At 37.8% G+C, this 21,498-nt stretch overlaps 1 protein-coding gene across 1 annotated transcript in view; it reads left to right on the forward strand.

Moving 5' to 3' along the window:
• Positions 1–21,498, forward strand: part of LOC128644098 (echinoderm microtubule-associated protein-like 2) — a gene marked incomplete at its 3' end in the record, with an annotated part of 181,014 nt that overhangs the window by 90,448 nt on the left and 69,068 nt on the right. Inside the window, 5 exon segments of the mRNA XM_053696813.1 lie at positions 1,586–1,614; positions 2,091–2,220; positions 13,044–13,193; positions 13,543–13,612; positions 13,697–13,807. Of these exon segments, the coding sequence (XP_053552788.1) occupies positions 1,586–1,614; positions 2,091–2,220; positions 13,044–13,193; positions 13,543–13,612; positions 13,697–13,807 (490 nt within the window).

The following is a 21,498-nucleotide window of genomic DNA, read 5'->3' on the forward strand; positions in this document are numbered from 1 at the left end:
TGATATGTGTGATACAATAGTGTGAGACAGCTATATAATGTATAAACCACAGCTCTATAGAAGTACAGTGTATATGTGTGATACAATAGTGTGAGACAGCTATATAATGTATAAACCACAGCTCTATAGAAGTACAGTGTATATGTGTGTAATGTGTGATACAATAGTGTGAGCCAGCTATATATTGTATAAACCAAGCTCTATAGAAGTACAGTGTATGTGTGAACAATAGTGTGAGACAAGCTATATAATGTATAAAACCACAGCCTATAGAAGTACAGGTACTGTGTGTAATGTGTGATACAATAGTGTGAGACAGCTATATAATGTATAAACCACAGCTCTATAGAAGTACAGTGTATATGTGTGATACAATAGTGTGAGACAGCTATATAATGTATAAACCACAGCTCTATAGAAGTACAGTGTATATGTGTGTAATGTGTGATACAATAGTGTGAGACAGCTATATAATGTATAAACCACAGCTCTATAGAAGTACAGTGTATATGTGTGTAATGTGTGATACAATAGTGTGAGACAGCTATATAATGTATAAACCACAGCTCTATAGAAGTACAGTGTATATGTGTGTAATGTGTGATACAATAGTGTGAGACAGCTATATAATGTATAAACCACAGCTCTATAGAAGTACAGTGTATATGTGTGTAATGTGTGATACAATAGTGTGAGACAGCTATATATTGTATAAACCACAGCTCTATAGAAGTACAGTGTATATGTGTGATACAATAGTGTGAGACAGCTATATAATGTATAAACCACAGCTCTATAGAAGTACAGTGTATATGTGTGTAATGTGTGATACAATAGTGTGAGACAGCTATATAATGTATAAACCACAGCTCTATAGAAGTACAGTGTATATGTGTGTAATGTGTGATACAATAGTGTGAGACAGCTATATATTGTATAAACCACAGCTCTATAGAAGTACAGTGTATATGTGTGTAATGTGTGATACAATAGTGTGAGACAGCTATATAATGTATAAACCACAGCTCTATAGAAGTACAGTGTATATGTGTGATACAATAGTGTGAGACAGCTATATAATGTATAAACCACAGCTCTATAGAAGTACAGTGTATATGTGTGATACAATAGTGTGAGACAGCTATATAATGTATAAACCACAGCTCTATAGAAGTACAGTGTATATGTGTGATACAATAGTGTGATACAATAGTGTGAGACAGCTATATAATGTATAAACCACAGCTCTATAGAAGTACAGTGTATATGTGTGATACAATAGTGTGAGACAGCTATATATTGTATACACTGTACTTCTATAGAGCTGTGGTTTATACGTGTGTAATGTGTGATACAATAGTGTGAGACAGCTATATATTGTATACACTGTACTTCTATAGAGCTGTGGTTTATACGTGTGTAATGTGTGATACAATAGTGTGAGACAGCTATATATTGTATGCTGAGAGTGTTGCACAGTTACATAATAAAAGTGTGTGTGTAACATGATTTTGTGTTTGTCATATTTATGTTCTATAGTTTTCACTAATATCTTTTATGATATTTTTTTTCCCCTTCTCTATAGTAAAACCAAACAGGTTGTATTCTATCCAGGTGAGTATAAGAAATGTGCTAAGATTATTACTAGTTGGGTGGTGTATCAGGGAAGGGGTTAATCGTTTATCTGCTGGCGGTGTATCAGGGAAGGGGTTAATCGCTTCTCTGCTGGCGGTGCATTAGGGAAGGGTTTAATCGCTTCTCTGCTGGCGGTGCATTAGGGAAGGGGTTAATCGTTTCTCTGCTGGCGGTATATCAGGGAAGGGGTTAATCGCTTCTCTGCTGGCGGTGCATTAAGGAAGGGGTTAATCGCTTCTCTGCTGGCGGTGCATCAGGCAAGGGGTTAATCGCTTCTCTGCTGGCGGTGCATCAGGCAAGGGGTTAATCGCTTCTCTGCGGGCGGGGGATCAGGGAAGGGGTTAATTGTTTCTCTGCTGGCGGTATATCAGGGAAGGGGTTAATCACTTCTCTGCTGGCAGTTATTATAACCCTTTATAGAGATACTGATGCTTATATAACATCTTTTCTCTCAGAGGAGGGTGTGGTGAAGTTGTACCTCCGCGGACGTGCAGTACCTCTCTATGTTCCTGACTCCCTAGTGGCCTCCTACAGCCTTGAGACCAAAGGAGAGCTTCCACCCCGGGAGCTACAGCTGGAATGGGTGTATCCTGAGCCTTTTTGTCTCCTACTAGATATGACCCTCGCTTAGCATTATCCATATTGACCAACCCCAACTGGGCTGAGCTTATATCAACAGTTCTTGTATGTTCATAACATCCTTTCTAGTTTTACCTGATGTCACCATCCTTTTATACTACATTTACTGACACATTTTACTTCTACTCTGGCCTCATCCACTTAGCCCTTATCCATATCCACCATCTGTCCAAAATCATAAAAGATCTCACCTCTACTGATCCGCCTCTAGTATCTGAGTCCACCCATCCATTTATGGTCACACTTCTACTGATCCACCTCTAATATTTGAGTTTATTCATTCATGGTCACTTCTCTACTGATCCGCCTCTTGCATCTGAATCCATCACACCTTTTCTGACCTATCCCTAGTATCTTAGTTTACCCATCCAAGCATTCATGATTATGTTCATCCTGTTCCATCCTTGGTAATGAACCTACAGAAGTAATAAAGATTTGACAGGAAAGAAGGAAACATGAGGATGAGGTAAAATGAATAGAAAACAAATAAAGTTAGATACAGAAATGTATAAAATATCTTCTCTTCTGGGGTCCGATGATCAAAAACTCATGGAGAGCTCTAAAATTTGGGGCCCGATCCGATATGCAGCGTCGCCCGCAAAAGCCGGCGATGCCAAATTTTGCGCTGGTTTGGTATCACATATACGGCGTAACCTAGAAGTTATGCTCGTAAATTTCTGCCTTCGTTTGTAGTTTTTTGGGCCATAGACAGGTATACCAAACCAGCACAGTTTGGTATCCAATATACAGCGTAAGGACTTACGTGGCGAAAATGGAGAAATCTTACTCCATTTTCACCTCGCCACAAATTGCAGGCGTAGTAAGCCTTACACTGTGTATCGGAGCCCCGTAACTCCCTAAACTACCTGCAAAATAAAACACCTAACGCATTCGCAATGTCTATCTACCTGTCAACCGCGATCCCCCGCCGCAATCCCTAATAAAGTATTTAACCCCTAAACCGCCGCTCCCAGACCCAGCCGCCACCTACATTAAATGTATAACCCCCTAATGTGAGCCCCTACACCGCCGCCATCTACATTACCTACCCCCTAATGTGAGCCCCTTACACCGCCGCCATCTACATTACCTACCCCCTAATGTAAGCCCCTTACACAGCCGCCATCTACATTACCTACCCCCTAATGTAAGCCCCTTACACAGCCGCCACCTACATTACCTACCCCCTAATGTGAGCTCCTACCCCGCCGCCATCTACATTACCTACCCCCTAATGTGAGCCCCTTACACCACCGCCACCTACATTACCTACCCCCTAATGTGAGCTCCTACCCCGCCGCCATCTACATTACCTACCCCCTAATGTAAGCCCCTTACACAGCCGCCATCTACATTACCTACCCCCTAATGTAAGCCCCTTACACCGCCGCCATCTACATTACCTACCCCCTAATGTGAGCCCCTTACACCCCCGTCACCTACATTAACTACCCCTAATGTGAGCTCCTACCCCACCACCAGCTATATTAAAATTATTAACCCCAATCTAATCCCACTATACCGCCGCCACCTACATTAAATTATTAACCCCTAATCTAATCCCACTATACCGCCGCCACCTATATTAAATTATTTAACCCCTAAAATACTAAACTATCCCTACCACTAAACCTAAGTCTAACCCTACAAATAGCCCTGAAAAGGGCTTTTTGCGTGGCATTACCCCAAAGTAAACCGCTCTATTGCCAGCCCTTTAAAAGGGCTTTTTGCGGGCCATTGCCCTAAAGTAATCAGCTCTTTTACCAGCCCTTAAAAGAGCTTTTGGCAGGGCTTTGTCACAAAGTAATCAGCTCTTTTGCATCTAATCTAAATCCCCCTACACCGCCGCCACCTATAATAAATGTATTAACCCCCAATCTAATCCCCCTACACCCCCGCCACCTATATTAAATACATTACCCCCTAATCTAATCCCACTATACCGCCGCCACCTATATTAACTATATTAACCCTAATTATATTAGGGTTAATATCGTTATTATATTATTATATATATATATATATATATATATATATATATATATATATATATATATATATATATATATATATATATATATATATATATATATATATATATATATATATATATATATATATATATATATATATATATAATAAACCTAACTCTAACACCCCTAACTAAATTCTTATTAAAATAAATCTAATTAATATTATTAATTAAAATATTCCTATTTAAATCTAAATACTTACCTATAAAATAAGCCCTAAGATAGCTACAATATAATTAATAATTACATTGTAGCTATTTTAGGGTTTATATTTATTTTACAGGTAACTTGGTATTTATTTTAACCAGGTACAATAGCTATTAAATAGTTAATAACTATTTAATAGCTACCTTGTTAAAATAATTACCAATTTACTTGTAAAATAAATCCTAAACTAAGTTACAAATACACCTACACTATCAATAAATTAAATAAACTACAAATCTCTAAACTAAAATACAATTAAATACACTAAACTAAATTACAAAAAATAAAAGATTACAAGAATTTTAAGCTAATTACACCTATTCTAAGCCCCCTAATAAAATAATAAAGCCCCCCAAAATAAAAAAATGCCCTACCCTATTCTAAATTAAAAATTAACCAGTCGTCTCAAGGTAGGGAGATCTTCTGGGGCTTAGTGTTAGGTTTTTTTAAGGGGGGTTTGAGTGGGTTTAAAGTAGGGGTATGTGGGTGGTAGGTTGTAATGTTGGGGGGTGGTATTGTGTTTTTTTTTTTACAGGCAAAAGAGCTGTTTACTTTGGGGCATGCCCCGCAAAAAGCCCTTTTAAGGGCTGGTAAAAAAGCTGGTTAATTTTTAATTTAGAATAGGGTAGGGCTTTTTATTTTTATTTTGGGGGGCTTTATTATTTTATTAGGGGGCTTAGAATAGGTGTAATTAGCTTAAAATTCTTTAAAACCAATAGATTGGGTGAAGCGCTGAATCTAACCTCCACGGCCTCACTGAAAAGCACTATCCCCTTCCTAGATAATATAAAATTCAAAATCAATCAAAAATAAGAGACAATGGGCGCATAAAGCGGGAGGTTAAGTAGATATGTCTATTCAGATCTCCTAAAGTTTTCTATCTTATTAATGCATAATTAGGGTCTAAGTAATAAATGACCTTATTAGGGGATTTAAGAATAACTTCAAATGTACCGTAAATGTATTTTCAAAAAGATTTTTATTAAAACACTTTAGCTAAACAATAATAAACTAATGTTTAATCCAATAATAATCAAAAAAATAATAATAATCAATCACTCCCAACTATAGTTGTTCATACAGCCATTCACACTCTCATAAAACAATATAATACTTCCAATTGATGTAAATGAAAAAAGTGGATGTAAATGAAAAAAATATCACAATGCTGGAAAATCTCACTTCACACAAATGACATGAAGTGTTAACACACTTCTAATTACCAGATACACAACAATGGCTTATATTAAAATATCCCCTTTTCAGAAGTGGGAAACTTCAAATTTAAATGTCTGTTTCTTTAAAAGTTTAAATGTTGGGTATATAACTGACCCGCTACAGCAGGGTTAAATGCAGAGTGAATAGTCTCTTCCAAAGGAATGATCCCAGATGCAAATAGCTAACAGCCGTATTTATCACCGGCGCTGTGTGAGATTCACCGTGAGTGTTTATACACAAAGCGGTATTAACTTGCCTCTCTGAGTAGTTCCGTTATTTATCTATGACACTAGGGCTATTTCGCCTTCTTACCGTGTCTCTGTTCTGTATTTCAGCCGCTCTGCTCGAACAAACAGCTGACTGCGGCTAACGGTCTCCAAGGTTTCTGTGTCACCTGGTTTCCGGAACCTCCAGGTGATTCTGACTTGCGCAAGCCTTTTGACAGGTTAGAAAGCCTCAGAATCCTTCACCGCTCTTAAGTACTTACACAGTATGCGGTATGGAGTTCTCCTTTGGTCCCAATCCGTAGGGGGACTTAGTAGCAGAAAAACAGTTTGTTTGTATATCCAAGTAGCAGGGTGAATCCTCTACGCGTTTCAACCCATATGGGTCTTTGTCAAGATACTTCTCCCTGCACCTGTGCATTTTTAAATACCATGCTGTAGCTCCTGATTTGCTGATTCTCCATTTCCTTCCAGCATATGTTAAATGAGGGAGAATATAAAAGCACATGCTTATTGCGTTTTCCCTGTTCAATCTTAGACTTATTCCTCAAACATTCTTATATTCAATGTTGATATACATGCCAAAAATTGTATATAAATATATTTCATCTTAAATAGTGAATAATTTCATAGTGATACATCATAACTCGAATAAACATTAAGTATAAAAAGTCCTTATAAAATATATATGAATATCCTAAAATAACCATATAAGAATCTTTTTTTAAAACCACCAATTCTAAACATACATTCATCTAATAAACACAGCCTATAAAATCAAGTTTATTTATTTAAGATATTTAATTAAGATAATGGGAATTAGTTTAAAAATTAGATATATAAATTAAAATAAAATACATTATAAAATATATATAAAAAATATATATATTATATTAAATTCCCTCATAAAATAAATGAAGGGAATAAAAGGAATAATACTATGGGGGATAGAATATTTGGGATTTACATTAAAAAAGGGGCCAGTTCTAATTGAGAATTAAGATAAATGAAGGGAATAAGAGGATTAATACTATGGGGGATAGATATATTTGGGATTTACATTAAAAAAGGGGCCAGTTCTAATTCCGAATTAAGACCATTGGGGTAAAGGGTATTAAAATTATAAATTAACTCTGCTTGCCTTTTTAAAAGTTTATTTTCAAAATTACCCCCCCTCCAATATTTGCGTACCAGACACAATCCCCAAAATGTAAGATCCTTAATATTGTTCTTATGAACATCTCTAAAATGTTGGTATAGATGTGTATCCAACTTCCCCTTTTCTCTATTCCATAAATGTTCCCTCACCCTGTCCTTTAACATCCTAGTGGTTTCCCCTATATAAAAGTATTGGCAGGAACATTGTAACATATACACTACACCCTTACTATTGCACCTAATTGTATCCTTAATCATATACTCTTTGTCCATACCGGGGATCATTATATTTTTCTTTTTAATCCCATTTCTGCAGGCTTTGCAAGTTGCACATGGGAAGAAGCCTCTTATTTCCTCCCCTCTTAGGTCTTTATCTTTGATAGATCTTCCTTTCTTCCTTTTGAATTCACTAGGGGCCAGTAGTGATTTAAAATTTTTGGTTTTTCTGTACACTATCCTTGGATACGGAGGAAGCTTATCTCCGATCACTGGATCATTTTTTTATTAAGTGCCAATGCTTTCTTAATATTCTCTTCATCACCCCATAATCGACACTATATGTGGTGATGAAGGGAACATCTATCGTATCTTTCTTTTCATTTTCCTTCCTTCTGTATTCCAGAAGGGAATTTCTCTCTGTATTCCTGGCTCTTGTAATAGCTGCTTTGATATTCTTCTCATTGTAACCTCTATCTCTAAACCTATCTTCTAATATTCCCACTTGTTCATCAAAATAAATTACTCTAGAGCAATTTTTTCTGATCCTCAGACACTGACCTACCGGGATGTTGTCTATCCATTTTTGGTAATGGCAACTGGTGGCATGAATGTAATTGTTAGCATCTGTAGGCTTAAAATGAGTTTTGGTTATACACTCTTTATTGTCCACTATTAGATCTAAGTCGAGAAATTTTATTTTGTCCTTATTAATATTATAGGTAAAAGTCAGGCCCCTATCATTACTATTCATAGTATTAAATAAATCTATGAGGGTCTCTTCATTTCCACGCCAAATAATTAAAATGTCATCTATGTATCTTTTAAAAAGCACGAGAGCGGCTGAAATACAGAACAGAGACACGGTAAGAAGGCGAAATAGCCCTAGTGTCATAGATAAATAACGGAACTACTCAGAGAGGCAAGTTAATACCGCTTTGTGTATAAACACTCACGGTGAATCTCACACAGCGCCGGTGATAAATACGGCTGTTAGCTATTTGCATCTGGGATCATTCCTTTGGAAGAGACTATTCACTCTGCATTTAACCCTGCTGTAGCGGGTCAGTTATATACCCAACATTTAAACTTTTAAAGAAACAGACATTTAAATTTGAAGTTTCCCACTTCTGAAAAGGGGATATTTTAATATAAGCCATTGTTGTGTATCTGGTAATTAGAAGTGTGTTAACACTTCATGTCATTTGTGTGAAGTGAGATTTTCCAGCATTGTGATATTTTTTTCATTTACATCCACTTTTTTCATTTACATCAATTGGAAGTATTATATTGTTTTATGAGAGCGTGAATGGCTGTATGAACAACTATAGTTGGGAGTGATTGATTATTATTATTTTTTTGATTATTATTGGATTAAACATTAGTTTATTATTGTTTAGCTAAAGTGTTTTAATAAAAATCTTTTTGAAAATACATTTACGGTACATTTGAAGTTATTCTTAAATCCCCTAATAAGGTCATTTATTACTTAGACCCTAATTATGCATTAATAAGATAGAAAACTTTAGGAGATCTGAATAGACATATCTACTTAACCTCCCGCTTTATGCGCCCATTGTCTCTTATTTTTGATAGCTTAAAATTCTTGTAATCTTTTTTTTATTTTTTGTAATTTAGTTTAGTGTATTTAATTGTATTTTAGTTTAGAGATTTGTAGTTTATTTAATTTATTGATAGTGTAGGTGTATTTGTAACTTAGGTTAGGATTTATTTTACAGGTAAATTGGTAATTATTTTAACAAGGTAGCTGTTAAATAGTTATTAACTATTTAATAGCTATTGTACCTAGTTAAAATAAATACCAAGTTACCTGTAAAATAAATATAAACCCTAAAATAGCTACAATGTAATTATTAATTATATTGTAGCTATCTTAGGGTTTATTTTATAAGTAAGTATTTAGATTTAAATAGGAATATTTTAATTAATAATATTAATATTAATTAGATTTATTTTAATAAGAATTTAGTTAGGGGTGTTAGAGTTAGATAGGGTTATTATACTTAATATATATATAATATAATAACGATATTAACTATATTAACCCTAATATAATTAGGGTTAATATAGTTAATATATATAATATAATAACTATATTAACCCTAATATAATTAGGGTTAATATAGGTGGAGGCGGTGTAGGGGGATTAGATTAGGGGTTAATGTATTTAATATAGGTGGCGGCGGTGTAGGGGGATTAGATTAGGGGTTAATACATTTATTATAGGTGGCGGCGGTGTAGGGGGATTTAGATTATAGGCAAAAGAGCTGTTTACTTTGTGACAAGGCCCGCAAAAAGCCCTTTTAAGGGCTGGCAATAGAGCTGATTACTTTGGGGTAATGCCACACAAAAAGCCCTTTTCAGGACTATTTGTAGGGTTAGACTTAGGTTTAGTGATAGGGATAGTTTAGTATTTTAGGGGTTAATTAATATAGCTGGCGGTGGGGTAGGGGGATTAGATTAGGGGCTAATAATTTTAATATAGCTGGCGGCGGGGTAGGAGCTCACATTAGGGGGTAGTCAATGTAGGTGGCGGCGGTGTAAGGGGCTCACATTAGCGGGTAGTTAATGTAGGTGGCGGCGGGGTCCGGGAGCGGCAGTTTAGGGGTTAATAACTTTATTAGGTTCGGCGGGGTCCGGGAGCGGCGGTTTAGGGGTTAATGCATTTATTATTAGGAGAGTGAGGGGGGATTGCGGATAGAGGGGTATACGTGTCGGGCTATGTTTGGGAGGCGTGTTAGACAGTACGGGAGATTTTATAACTTAGTCAGGTTTTGTAGGCGCCGGCAGTTTCTAAAGTGCCGTAAGTCACTGGCGACTCCAGAAATTTGTACGTATGCAGATTTCTGGACATTGCTGGTTTATCCGACTTACGGCACTTTAGCATCTGACGGCGCCGTATATGGGATAGCTCGAGTTGCGAGCTGAAACTACGGGCGGCGGGGGTTCCCTCGCTTGCGCCGCAAACTACGATCTATATCGGATCGCGCCCCTACTTCTCTAAAATGTGTTTTTTTTTGTGTGTTTTTTTTTTTATTATATAGTATTATATTGTAATGTAGTTGTGTCACATCCAGCTCAGCATAACACCATAAACAGCTCTAAAATCTACTTCTCTAAAATGTTTAGTTTTTTTATAGTATTACTAGGCGATAAGCCTGACCAGAGAGCAGTCTATTTAACCCCCCCCAAAAAAAAAAACCCCAAAGCTAAAATTACACAAAATAAAAAATGTAAAATTACAGAAAAAAATAAACAACTATCCAAAATAAAAAAAATGTAAACCTAAACTAATACCCCTATAAAATGTCCCCCAAAATAAAAGCACCCCCTTATCTAATACTACTATTAGCCCTTAAAAGGGTTTTTGTAGGGCATTGGCCTAAGTTAAACAGCTCTTTTATCTAAACAAATTACCAATTACCCCCTAACGGTAAAAACCCCCACCCACCAAACCCCCCAAAATAAAAAATAAAAAAACTAACTCTAAAAAAAAACCTAAACTACCCATTGTCCCTAAAGGGGCATTTGTATGGGCATTGCCCTTAAAAGGACATTCATCTTTTTTTACTGCCCATAAAAGGGCAATCAGCTCTTTTACTGCCCATAAAAGGGCAATCAGCTCTTTTACTGCCCATAAAAGGGCAATCGGCTCTTTTACTGCCCATAAAAGGGCAATCGGCTCTTTTACTGCCCATAAAAGGGCAATCGGCTCTTTTCCTGCCCAAAAAACCTTAATCCAAAAAAAAAAGAAGAAAAAAGCCATAGACGAAGCTCCAAATAGGTACTCACCATTCCTGAAGTCCGGCAGAGGAGGTCTTCTTCCAGGCGGCTCCATCCTCTTCTATCTTCATCTGGAGCAAAGGCGGCGCGGTGCGGAGTTGTCTTCCCCGATGCGTGGATCCTCAGCCGCGGTCCTCAACAACGGTGGTCCTCGGAGGCATGGAGGCTCCTCTTCATCCGATGTCCGTCATACACTGAAGATTGATTGCAAGGTACCGCAATCAATTTGGGGTAGCTTGCACTCCTATTGGCTGAAATTTTGAAATCAGCCAATAGCATTAGAGCTACTGAAATCCTATTGGCTGTTCAAATCACCCAATAAGATTTCAGTAGCTCTCACCATTTCAGTCAATGGGAATGCAATGTACCCCAATAAATATGAGGTTCCTTGCATTCAATCTTTAGTGTGAGACGGACGATTGCATGAAGAGGAGCCTCCATGCCGCCGAGGACCGCCTCTGAGGATTTACGCATCGGGGAAGCCAGCTCCACACCTCCGCGCCACCTTTGCTCCGGATGAAGATAGAAGATGACGGAGCCGCTTGGAAGAAGACCTTCTCCGCCAGACTTCAGGAACGGTGAGTACCTATTTGGGGCTTAGTGTCAAATTTTTATTTTTGGGTGTTTTTTTTTATTTTTAAGATTATGGATTTAATGGGCTGGAAAAGAGCTGAATGCCCATACAAATGCCCCTTTAGGGGGCAATGGATAGTTTTAGGTTTTTTTAGTGTTAGTTTTTTATTTTGGGGGGGGTTTAACTGTTAGGGGAGATTTCGTATTTTTTTTTTTGATGTAAAAGAGCTGTTTAACTAAGGGCTATGCCCTACAAAAAGCCCTTTTAAGGGCTATTGGTAGTTTAGTTTAGGGGGTGTTTTTTTGTTTTGGAGGGCTTTTTTATTTTCATAGGGATTAGGTTTAATTTTTTTATTTTTATTTTTGATAATTTTTATTTTTTTCTGTAATTTTAGAGTTTTTTATTTTTTGTAATTTAATGTTAGGTTTAATTTAAGTGTAACTTAGTATTGTGGTTAATTTATGGGGTGTTAGGTTAGGGGGCTTAGTAATTTTAGTTATTTGCGTTGTGGGGGTTTGTCGGTATAGGGGTTAATTAGGTTTATGGCGATGTGGGGGGATGGCGGTTAAGGGGTTAATATTTTAATTATGTTATTTGCAGATTAGGGGTTAATTACTTTATTATTTTGCGATGTGGGGGTTTGCGGTTTCTGGGTTTAATACTTCGTGCGGGAGGTTATTTTTTTTGTTATACTTTGTGCGGGTGGTTATGTGTTTTTTTTTTTTTTTTTTACTTATGTCTTGCGGGCGGTTGCGTGTTTTTTTTTTTTATTTTTATTTTATTTTAAGGCTTCGGGTTTGCCTACGCTGCATCCAGGTGGATTCCGAAAATGGCAGGGTGGTGAAAGCATCCACCTTGCCATTGTCGGAATCCCCTGGGATGCAGCTTTGTTGCATCCATGTGGATTCTTTTGGCTTTGCGCGCAACTGGCGACACAGACGGACACGTTACAAACGCGATTATAGTATAGATATTGTAATGTAGTTTTGTCACATCCAGCTCTGCATAGCTCCATAAACAGCTCTAAAATCTACCTCTCTAAAACCTTTTGAGGGACCTCATTATACTGAATTCTTAGATCAGATAACCGGCTCCTTGGTCACATTTCCTCTTCCAAACCTTTGCTTATAGCCTATAAAGCCATGGTCAAATCCTCAGTGGCAAATCTCAACTATTGTTTTGTTTTTCACCAATTTGACATTTCATCCATTTAACCATTTCCACTCAATATATATTGTCTCTTCCCTATTCCTCTTCCCTAATCCAATGATGGTCTATGGGCTTCCCTTTATTATAACATCTACCTGCACTTTCCCTTTAACCTACTGACATCAGATATGGCTACCGGGGACGGGACTGTCGTGGTAATCTCTATGTCTTACCCTCGGGGGAGCTTTTATACTTTACTGCAGCTGTGTGCGTCCTATATGACCCTGTGGGGTGTACCCAAAGGCACTATCGAGGACACACTGATGATATCAAGAGGTAAGCGAAAACAAGTAGAATTAAGTTAGCCCAGCTTAGGATCAGGGATGTTCTGACATTAATGCGCTGAGATTTTAGATGTGGTCATCTATAGGGCAAGTTGTTTATCATGTGTAGGTCAGTGACCTCATTAAATGGTCAAAACATGGGTTATTTGAGATGGTTAGATCAGTTGTCACCAACAGTGCAGAAAGTATATATAATGTATATTTACATACTACACTGTTATATATTATATATTCAGACAGTCAAGGGGTTTACATTTTGTTTAAAAAACATGGGGTAGACACAAAATGCTTGTCAGTCATTGTAAATGTTGACCACTGTCTTCTCTATCCGTAAATGCCAGCCTGGCTGTCCACCCGGATTCTGTGACCATCGCCAGTGGTCAAGTTGCTGGTAACTCTCAGGATGGCAAGGTGAGCTTATAACAAGTTACTCAATGCTATATGACCATGTTTGTATGCGTTCTACACTCAGTTCCATAACATTGTTACCCATAGGCTTTGCCACCCCATGTCAGGGTCTGGCACTCAGTCAGTCTATGCACTCTTCATGTGATTGGCGTCGGAAGCTTTGAGAGAGCAGTGACGTGTCTCAACTTCTCCAAAACTGTGAGTGTCATAATGTGATATTGTGTTACAGTGTGTTCTATATACAGTATATGTATTGTATTGTGTTCTATATACAGTATATGTATTGTATTGTGTTACCGGGTGTTCTATATACAGTATATGTATTGCATTATGTTACCTTGTGTTCTATATACAGTATATGTATTGCATTGTGTTACCGTGTGTTCTATATACAGTATATGTATTGTATCTTATTGTGTTACGTTGTGTATACTATATACAGTATATGTATTGTATCTTATTGTGTTACTGTGTGTATACTATATACAGTATATGTATTGTATCTTATTGTGTTACTGTGTGTATACTATATACAGTATATGTATTGTATCTTATTGTGTTACTGTGTGTATACTATATACAGTATATGTATTGTATCTTATTGTGTTACTGTGTGTATACTATATACAGTATATGTATTGCATTGTATCTTATTGCGTTACCGTGTGTATACTATATACAGTATATGTATTGTATCTTATTGTGTTACTGTGTGTATACTATATACAGTATATGTATTGTATCTTATTGTGTTACTGTGTGTATACTATATACAGTATATGTATTGTATTGTATCTTATTGTGTTACGTTGTGTATACTATATACAGTATATGTATTGTATCTTATTGTGTTACTGTGTGTATACTATATACAGTATATGTATTGTATCTTATTGTGTTACTGTGTGTATACTATATACAGTATATGTATTGTGTTACCATGTGTATACTATATACAGTATATGCATTGTATCTTATTGTGTTACTGTGTGTATACTATATACAGTATATGTATTGCATTGGATCTTATTGTGTTACCATGTGTGTACTATATTTTTTTTTAATGGTAGTGAGAGCAAACAAAATCCTTTTTCTTACATATGGGAGGCAGAGACCCCCCAAACAGGGTATTCAACTATCCTTCCCAGTAGTTATTTGCCTTGACAAGTAGGTAGGTAGAGATTCAGAGGTGTTCTGTAGGAATTAATTTTACTGTACCCTCAATGGTTTGGGTCAGGGGTCAGGGGTGTACTCTACTTGTCCATGTAAAGATCTTGGTAGAGTATTGGTTTAGTCTGGTCAGGGTTGTTGCAGGGAATTTCCCGTGCCTCACACCGTAACCTAATGCTGTACCCCCATACAAACCTATAGTGTTAGTTACACTGATTTTTATCATCTCTTCACCAGTGTTTAATTTTGACGGCAAATTTCAATTTAGTCTTAGTTTTAGTCTTTTGACTAAAATGCCATTTTAGTTTTAGTCGTATTTTAGTCATCTGAATTGTTTTAGTTTAAGTCGACTGAATCTCCAGTAGATTTAGTCTACTAAATCCCCAGTAGATTTAGTCAACTAAAATCTAAGGGGTTTAGTTAAAGTGTAATGCATTATTTAAGCATTTCTCATTTGCAAACTGATTATATACTCTAGCAGTAAACATAATACCTGTTAATATTTATGGTATTCAGGTTTAAACATGCAATACAGACACAGATTTAGCCGTTGTGATAGGTAACATCTTTATTAAACTTATAATTAAATAAAACCAAGTTTCATAAACAAACAGAAGTGCAACTTTAAAATATAAAAAACTAACTGTAAACTGTATTGCCTGTATTGCACATATTACCCAATATAAAAACTTTAACAGTTCTCTGTTAATAATTAAAACAAGTATCAAGTAACTCAACACAACAAAACGTTTCTGCAGCTAGCACAGGCATAACAAACCCATATTCGTGGTTTATGCTTATTTCTATAGGAGGAATCAATTGATTGTTCACAGATTCGTAAAATTTTCGGCAAAGATATTAGCACTGCTCTAGAACTTCCAAACTCATTATAAACTCCTGGAGTAAAGGTTTATTAACCTGTTTTTATTTATGGTATTTAAGGTTTGAACATGCAATACAGATTTAACAGATTTAACTGTTGTGGTATAAAACATGTCTTTATTTATCTTAAAATTTAATAAAATTAAGTTTCGTAAATTTTACAAAAGAGAAGTAATTGGATATGGATTGATTATAACACCTTACATAAAATGTTTTTGTCAGCAAATTTTGATTTAGTTTTAGTCAGTCTTTTGACTAAAATGTCATTTTAGTTTTAGTTGTATTTTAGTCATCAGAATTTCTTTAGTTTTATGCTCATTTTAGTCTAGTTTTAGTTGACGAAATTAACACTGCTCTTCACAGGACTGCGGCAACCACTGATAAAGCAAGATGGGCAAATCCCTATTTATTTCTCTCCCTCCTTCATACAGGCAAATTGTCCTTACTGGTGGATGAGTGTCAATGTCACTGTGTTGTACCCACTAGTGTAAAACCATACTAGTCTCACCAATGCCATTATCTAGGAAAGGGAATGTGTTCTATAGGGGCCCGAGTGGAGATCTTATGGACTCTTAGGGGCAGATGACAATGTGGCCATGTTTTATTACACACTCTACAATTGTATTTTCCACAGAGGGTTTGAAGAAAACTCTGACAGAGTGTGTTTACACTCGGCGCTAGGGTGTGCTCATGAACACGCCTTAGTACTTTCCCAGAGTATTAGGGGGACCATATTGCAAATTATAGTGCAGTCCTACGGCGGTATTTAGGGTTAAAACATTTTCCCACTGCAGGACCGCTCCGGCGCATTGTCCGCCCACCAGACTCTGGCACACTTTCCTAGAGACAAAGCGCACTTGCAGAGACAGCGGAGCCTCTACAGATACAGCAGGAGGTGGTGAGGCACTTCAGAACCGAGCCTTCACTGTCTAAAGGGGCAGATAAGTAGGATTAGACTTCTTTTGCGAGTAACAGATTTGGGGTCTTATATTTCTAAGGCGGCATGGGTGTGTTTCTCTTATATATTGTCCCTTAATTGGAGCACAGTTTGGCTATATCATTGCATTGACTTTAAGGATTATTATGGAGGGGAGTGATACTTATCCTGGTGTGGAACAAAGTGGTTATTTCACTAAGGAATCCCTCCTAAAATACTTATTTAATCTAACAAATGCAGGCTTTGCAAACTAAACATGGTTTGTCCTCTAGCGCAATTATGCAGTTCTTGCCCGACATCTGTTCTTCAGTCTCATTCTGGGGGCTCTAGTACCCTTTGCCCCCTGATTTTGCCACTAAGTTACAGTCTGCAGTGTTTGCGGGTCTGTGCGCTATGCTGTCCTCAGGTAAACGCAAGAGAAAGGTTAAACATTGTTCGTCTAGAACCAACTGCTCAGTTGAAGTCTCTGCCAATAGACATTTACAAGTTTCTGAATCTTTGTCTGGCATGGAAGGTGAACTTTTATCCTTTTTTTCAGATTCCCTGGAGGAGTCAGATACCGAAGAAATGTCCTTTTAAGTTTAAAATAGAGCATCTTAGGCATTTACTGAAGGAGGTTTTGAGAACCTTAGTAGTGATAGAATCTAAATCGGTTGAGGAAACGCCAGTGCAGAAATGGGACATTATTTTCAAGCCTAATTTTATGGATGGAGATATTTCTACCTTAGCTAAGCGTACAACCATTCCTCTGGAGGACAGTACGTCCTTTATGGGTCCTATGGACAAGAAGCTGGAGGGATATCTTAGAAAGATTTTTCTACAGAGAGTTCTTCTCTTCCAACCTGCAGTAAGTATTGCAGCAGTGACTGGTGCTGCAGCATTCTGGTGTGATTCTTTATCTGAGTTGATAACAAGGGAATCTTCTCTAGAGGAGATACAGGACTGTATCCAGGCACTGAAGACAGCAAATTCCTTTATTTGTGACGCAATTATACATAAATGCTTAAAATACCAGTTTTGCTCTGTTAGTCAGAAGGGCTCTCTGGCTAAACTCATGGACAGTGGATATGGTTTCTAAATATAGATTACTATTTTTGACCTTTTAAATGTAAAACTCTGTTTGGCCAAGACCATGTCTGGAATAAAAAGTCCCTGACACTAAGACCGCATGAAAGCCCCCCCCCCCAGCCAGGGGGTAACTTCAGTAGGGGGCAGATTAAACCTATTTCATGAGGCTTGGGCTCAGTCTGTTCACAATCCTTGGGTTCAGAATCTTGTTTCTCAGGGGTACAGAATAGGATTCCACAGTTGACCACCAAAAGGGAAGTTCTTTTTGTCTTGAATATCAGTAATACCAGAAAAGAAGTTTGCCTTCCTGCATTGTGTACAGGATCTGGAATCCAGTAGTTATTGTTCCCGTTCCCCAGGGGGAGAAGGGAAAGTGGTTTTACTCCAACCTCTTCATTGTTCCAAAGAGAGGGATTTTTCTACATATCTTAGATATAAAGTGTCTAAACAAGTTTGTACGGGTCCCCTCATTCAAGATGGAGACAGTCAGATCAATCCTCCCTCTTGTTCAACAGGTTCAATTCATGACTACAGTAGATTTGAAGAATGCCTATCTTCACATCCCAATTCATCCAGATTATTTTCACTACCTTCGGTTTGCCTTTATGGACAAACACTACCAGTTCACAACTCTACCTTTTGGTCTTGCTACTGCTCCCAGAATTTTTATAAAAGTTCTGGGGGCTGTACTTCCTGTTGTCAGACTGCAAGGCATTGCGGTGGCCCTGTACTTGGACGTCATAACGGTTAAAATTCCATCTTCAGTTAGTGATTGCTCACACAGAGAAGTTGGTATCTTCAGACTCATGGCTGGAAGGTAAAAACTTTGGTCAACTTGTCGGACACTCCAATTTACTCTGCACCCTTCTATCATGCAATGTGAGGAAGTAGTGGGTTTTATGGTAGCAGCTTCGGACACAATGCCATTTGCATGCTTTCATTTGCAACCTCTACAGTTGTCCATGCTCAGGCAATGGAACAAAGATTACTCAGATCTCTCAAGTGATAAATTTGGATCCAGTCACAACAAGTTCTATTTCTTGGTGATGTCTCCCGAACCCATTCTTCATGGCATGAGTTGTCTTTATCCATCCTGGGAGATTATCACCTTGGACGCAAGCCTGTCTGGTTGGGGGGTAGTATGGGGAAACATGAGAGATTAGGGAGTATGGTCTGCTCAGTAAGCATCTATCCCCATAAATATACGGGAGCTCAGAGCTATCTTCAATGCCTTTGTGGCGTGTCCCAGTTGGGTTCTGGCCGGTCTATTCGATTTCAATCAGACAACATCACTACAGTGGCATATGTCAATCATCAAGGTGGAACACGCAGTTCATTGGCGATGCAGGAAGTAACTCGCATTCTAGATTGGGAGGCGGATTATCAAAGCTGAAACAACTCATTTAGAAGAATGGTCTCTGAATCAGGAGGTCTTTGATGAGATTGTGCTTCTTTAGAGGATTCCAGAGATGTATATCATGGCTTCTCGTCTTAATTTCAAACTGATATACGGTTTGCGGTCAAGGGATTCTCAGGTGAAGTTGATATACCTGTTGACAGTTCCTTTGGGTAACCGCCTAGTTTATCTGTTTCCCCAATTGTGCTTCCTCCACGTGTGATAGCACAATTCAAACAAGAGAGAGTTCCTACGATTCTCATAGCTCCTACGTGGCCATGAAGGACTTGGTACACAGACCTCATAAGTCATCTGCTCCTCCATGGCATCTTCCTCAGACCGGACCTCCTGGCTTAGGGTCCATTCTTTTACCAAAATCTAGTTTCTCTGAGGCTGACTGCATGGAGATAGAATGGATGATTTTAGCACAGGGAGGATTGTCTGTAATTAATACTTTAGTTCAGGCGCGTAAGCCTATGACCTGACGTATATACCACAAGGTGTGCATTTATCCTGGTATGCAGAATGTGGTTTCTCTTGGCACCGAGTGAGAATCCCACGTATTCTTCAGTTCTTACAAGAGGGATTTGAAAAGGGCCTTTTGGCGAGTTTAAGGGTCAGGTATCTGCTCTCTCTGTTTTGTTACATAGGAAGTTGGCACGTTTGCTTGATGATCAGTTTTTTGTTCAAGCCATGGTTGAGTCTATGCATTCTCTTGATATCAAGTTATTATCTTGGAAAGTTGTTTTTTTTTTTTGTTTTGTTTTTTGGCAATTTTCTTCTATACATAGTTTCTAAATGGTTTGTTCTTTAGTGTGATTCTCCTTATATGCTAACATTAATCAGGAAATTGTGGTTCCGTCTTTGTCCTAATCTGGTTTCTTCTAAGGAGAGGTTATTACATAACCTGCATGTGGTTTGAGTGTTAAAGGTCTATCTTCATGCTAGCAAGGACTTCCGTCTCTCATCATACCTGTTCGTTCTTTTCTCTGGCAAGGGCTAAAAGGCCACTGCTGTTTCCTTATCTTTTTGGTTGAGAAGTCCTTATTAGGATGGCTTACTCGGAGGAAGGTCAACAGCCTCCGGCTCGTATTACTGCTCATTCCACCTGTTTGGTGTCAATGTCTTGGGCCTTCAAGAATGAGGCTTCAGTAGAACAGATCTGCAAGGCTGCAACCTGGTTTTCCCTACATACATAAAATGTTAACAGTATGATGATTTGGCATCGTTCATGAGACAGGTTCTTCAGGCAGTGGTGCCTAGTAACTAGGTCACTGCCTTTTCCTATCAGCCCACCCTAAATTCTTTGTGGACTCCACAGCTTGGGTATAGATTCCCATATGTAAGAATAAGGATTTTGTGGACTCTCGCTACCATTAGAATTTTTTTTTTAAATTTATTCTAACCTAATGATACATTTATTTTCTTTCTAGGTAGTGAGAGTCCACCAACCCACCCTGATTTTTCGTAATGACGGCAGTCTAGTCGGCACTTTACCCCCTTTATCACTCTCTTTTTTTTAATTTTTTTTTATCCCCTGTCTTGAACTACTGGGAGGGTAGAGGAAGTGGGAGAGATTGTTGAATTTTTTATTTGGTGTGTATTTGTAGCCAGGTGATGTATTCCCATATGTAAGAATAAGGATTTGTGGAATATACATGCAGCGCACACACAAACAATATGCATCATGCACATATAAACATGCAGCACACACACACACACACAATATGCATCATGCACATATAAACATGCAGCACACACACACAATATGCATCATGCACATATAAACATGCAGCACACACACACACACACACAATATGCATCATGCACATATAAACATGCAGCACACACACACAATATGCATCATGCACATATAAACATGCAGCACACACACACAATATGCATCATGCACATATAAACATGCAGCGCGCGCACACAATATGCATCATGCACATATAAACATGCAGCACACACACAATATGCATCATGCACATATAAACATGCAGCACACACACACAATATGCATCATGCACATATAAACATGCAGCACATATAAACATGCAGCACACACACAATATGCATCATGCACATATAAACATGCAGCACACACACACACTATGCATCATGCACATATAAACATGCAGCACACACACACACACAATATGCATCATGCACATATAAACATGCAGCACACACACACACACAATATGCATCATGCACATATAAACATGCAGCACACACACACAATATGCATCATGCACATATAAACATGCAGCACACACACACAATATGCATCATGCACATATAAACATGCAGCACACACACACAATATGCATCATGCACATATAAACATGCAGCACACACACAATATGCATCATGCACATATAAACATGCAGCACACACACACAATATGCATCATGCACATATAAACATGCA

Source organism: Bombina bombina, unplaced genomic scaffold, assembly GCF_027579735.1.
Source record: "Bombina bombina isolate aBomBom1 unplaced genomic scaffold, aBomBom1.pri scaffold_710, whole genome shotgun sequence".
NCBI classification, from domain to species: Eukaryota; Metazoa; Chordata; class Amphibia; order Anura; family Bombinatoridae; genus Bombina; species Bombina bombina.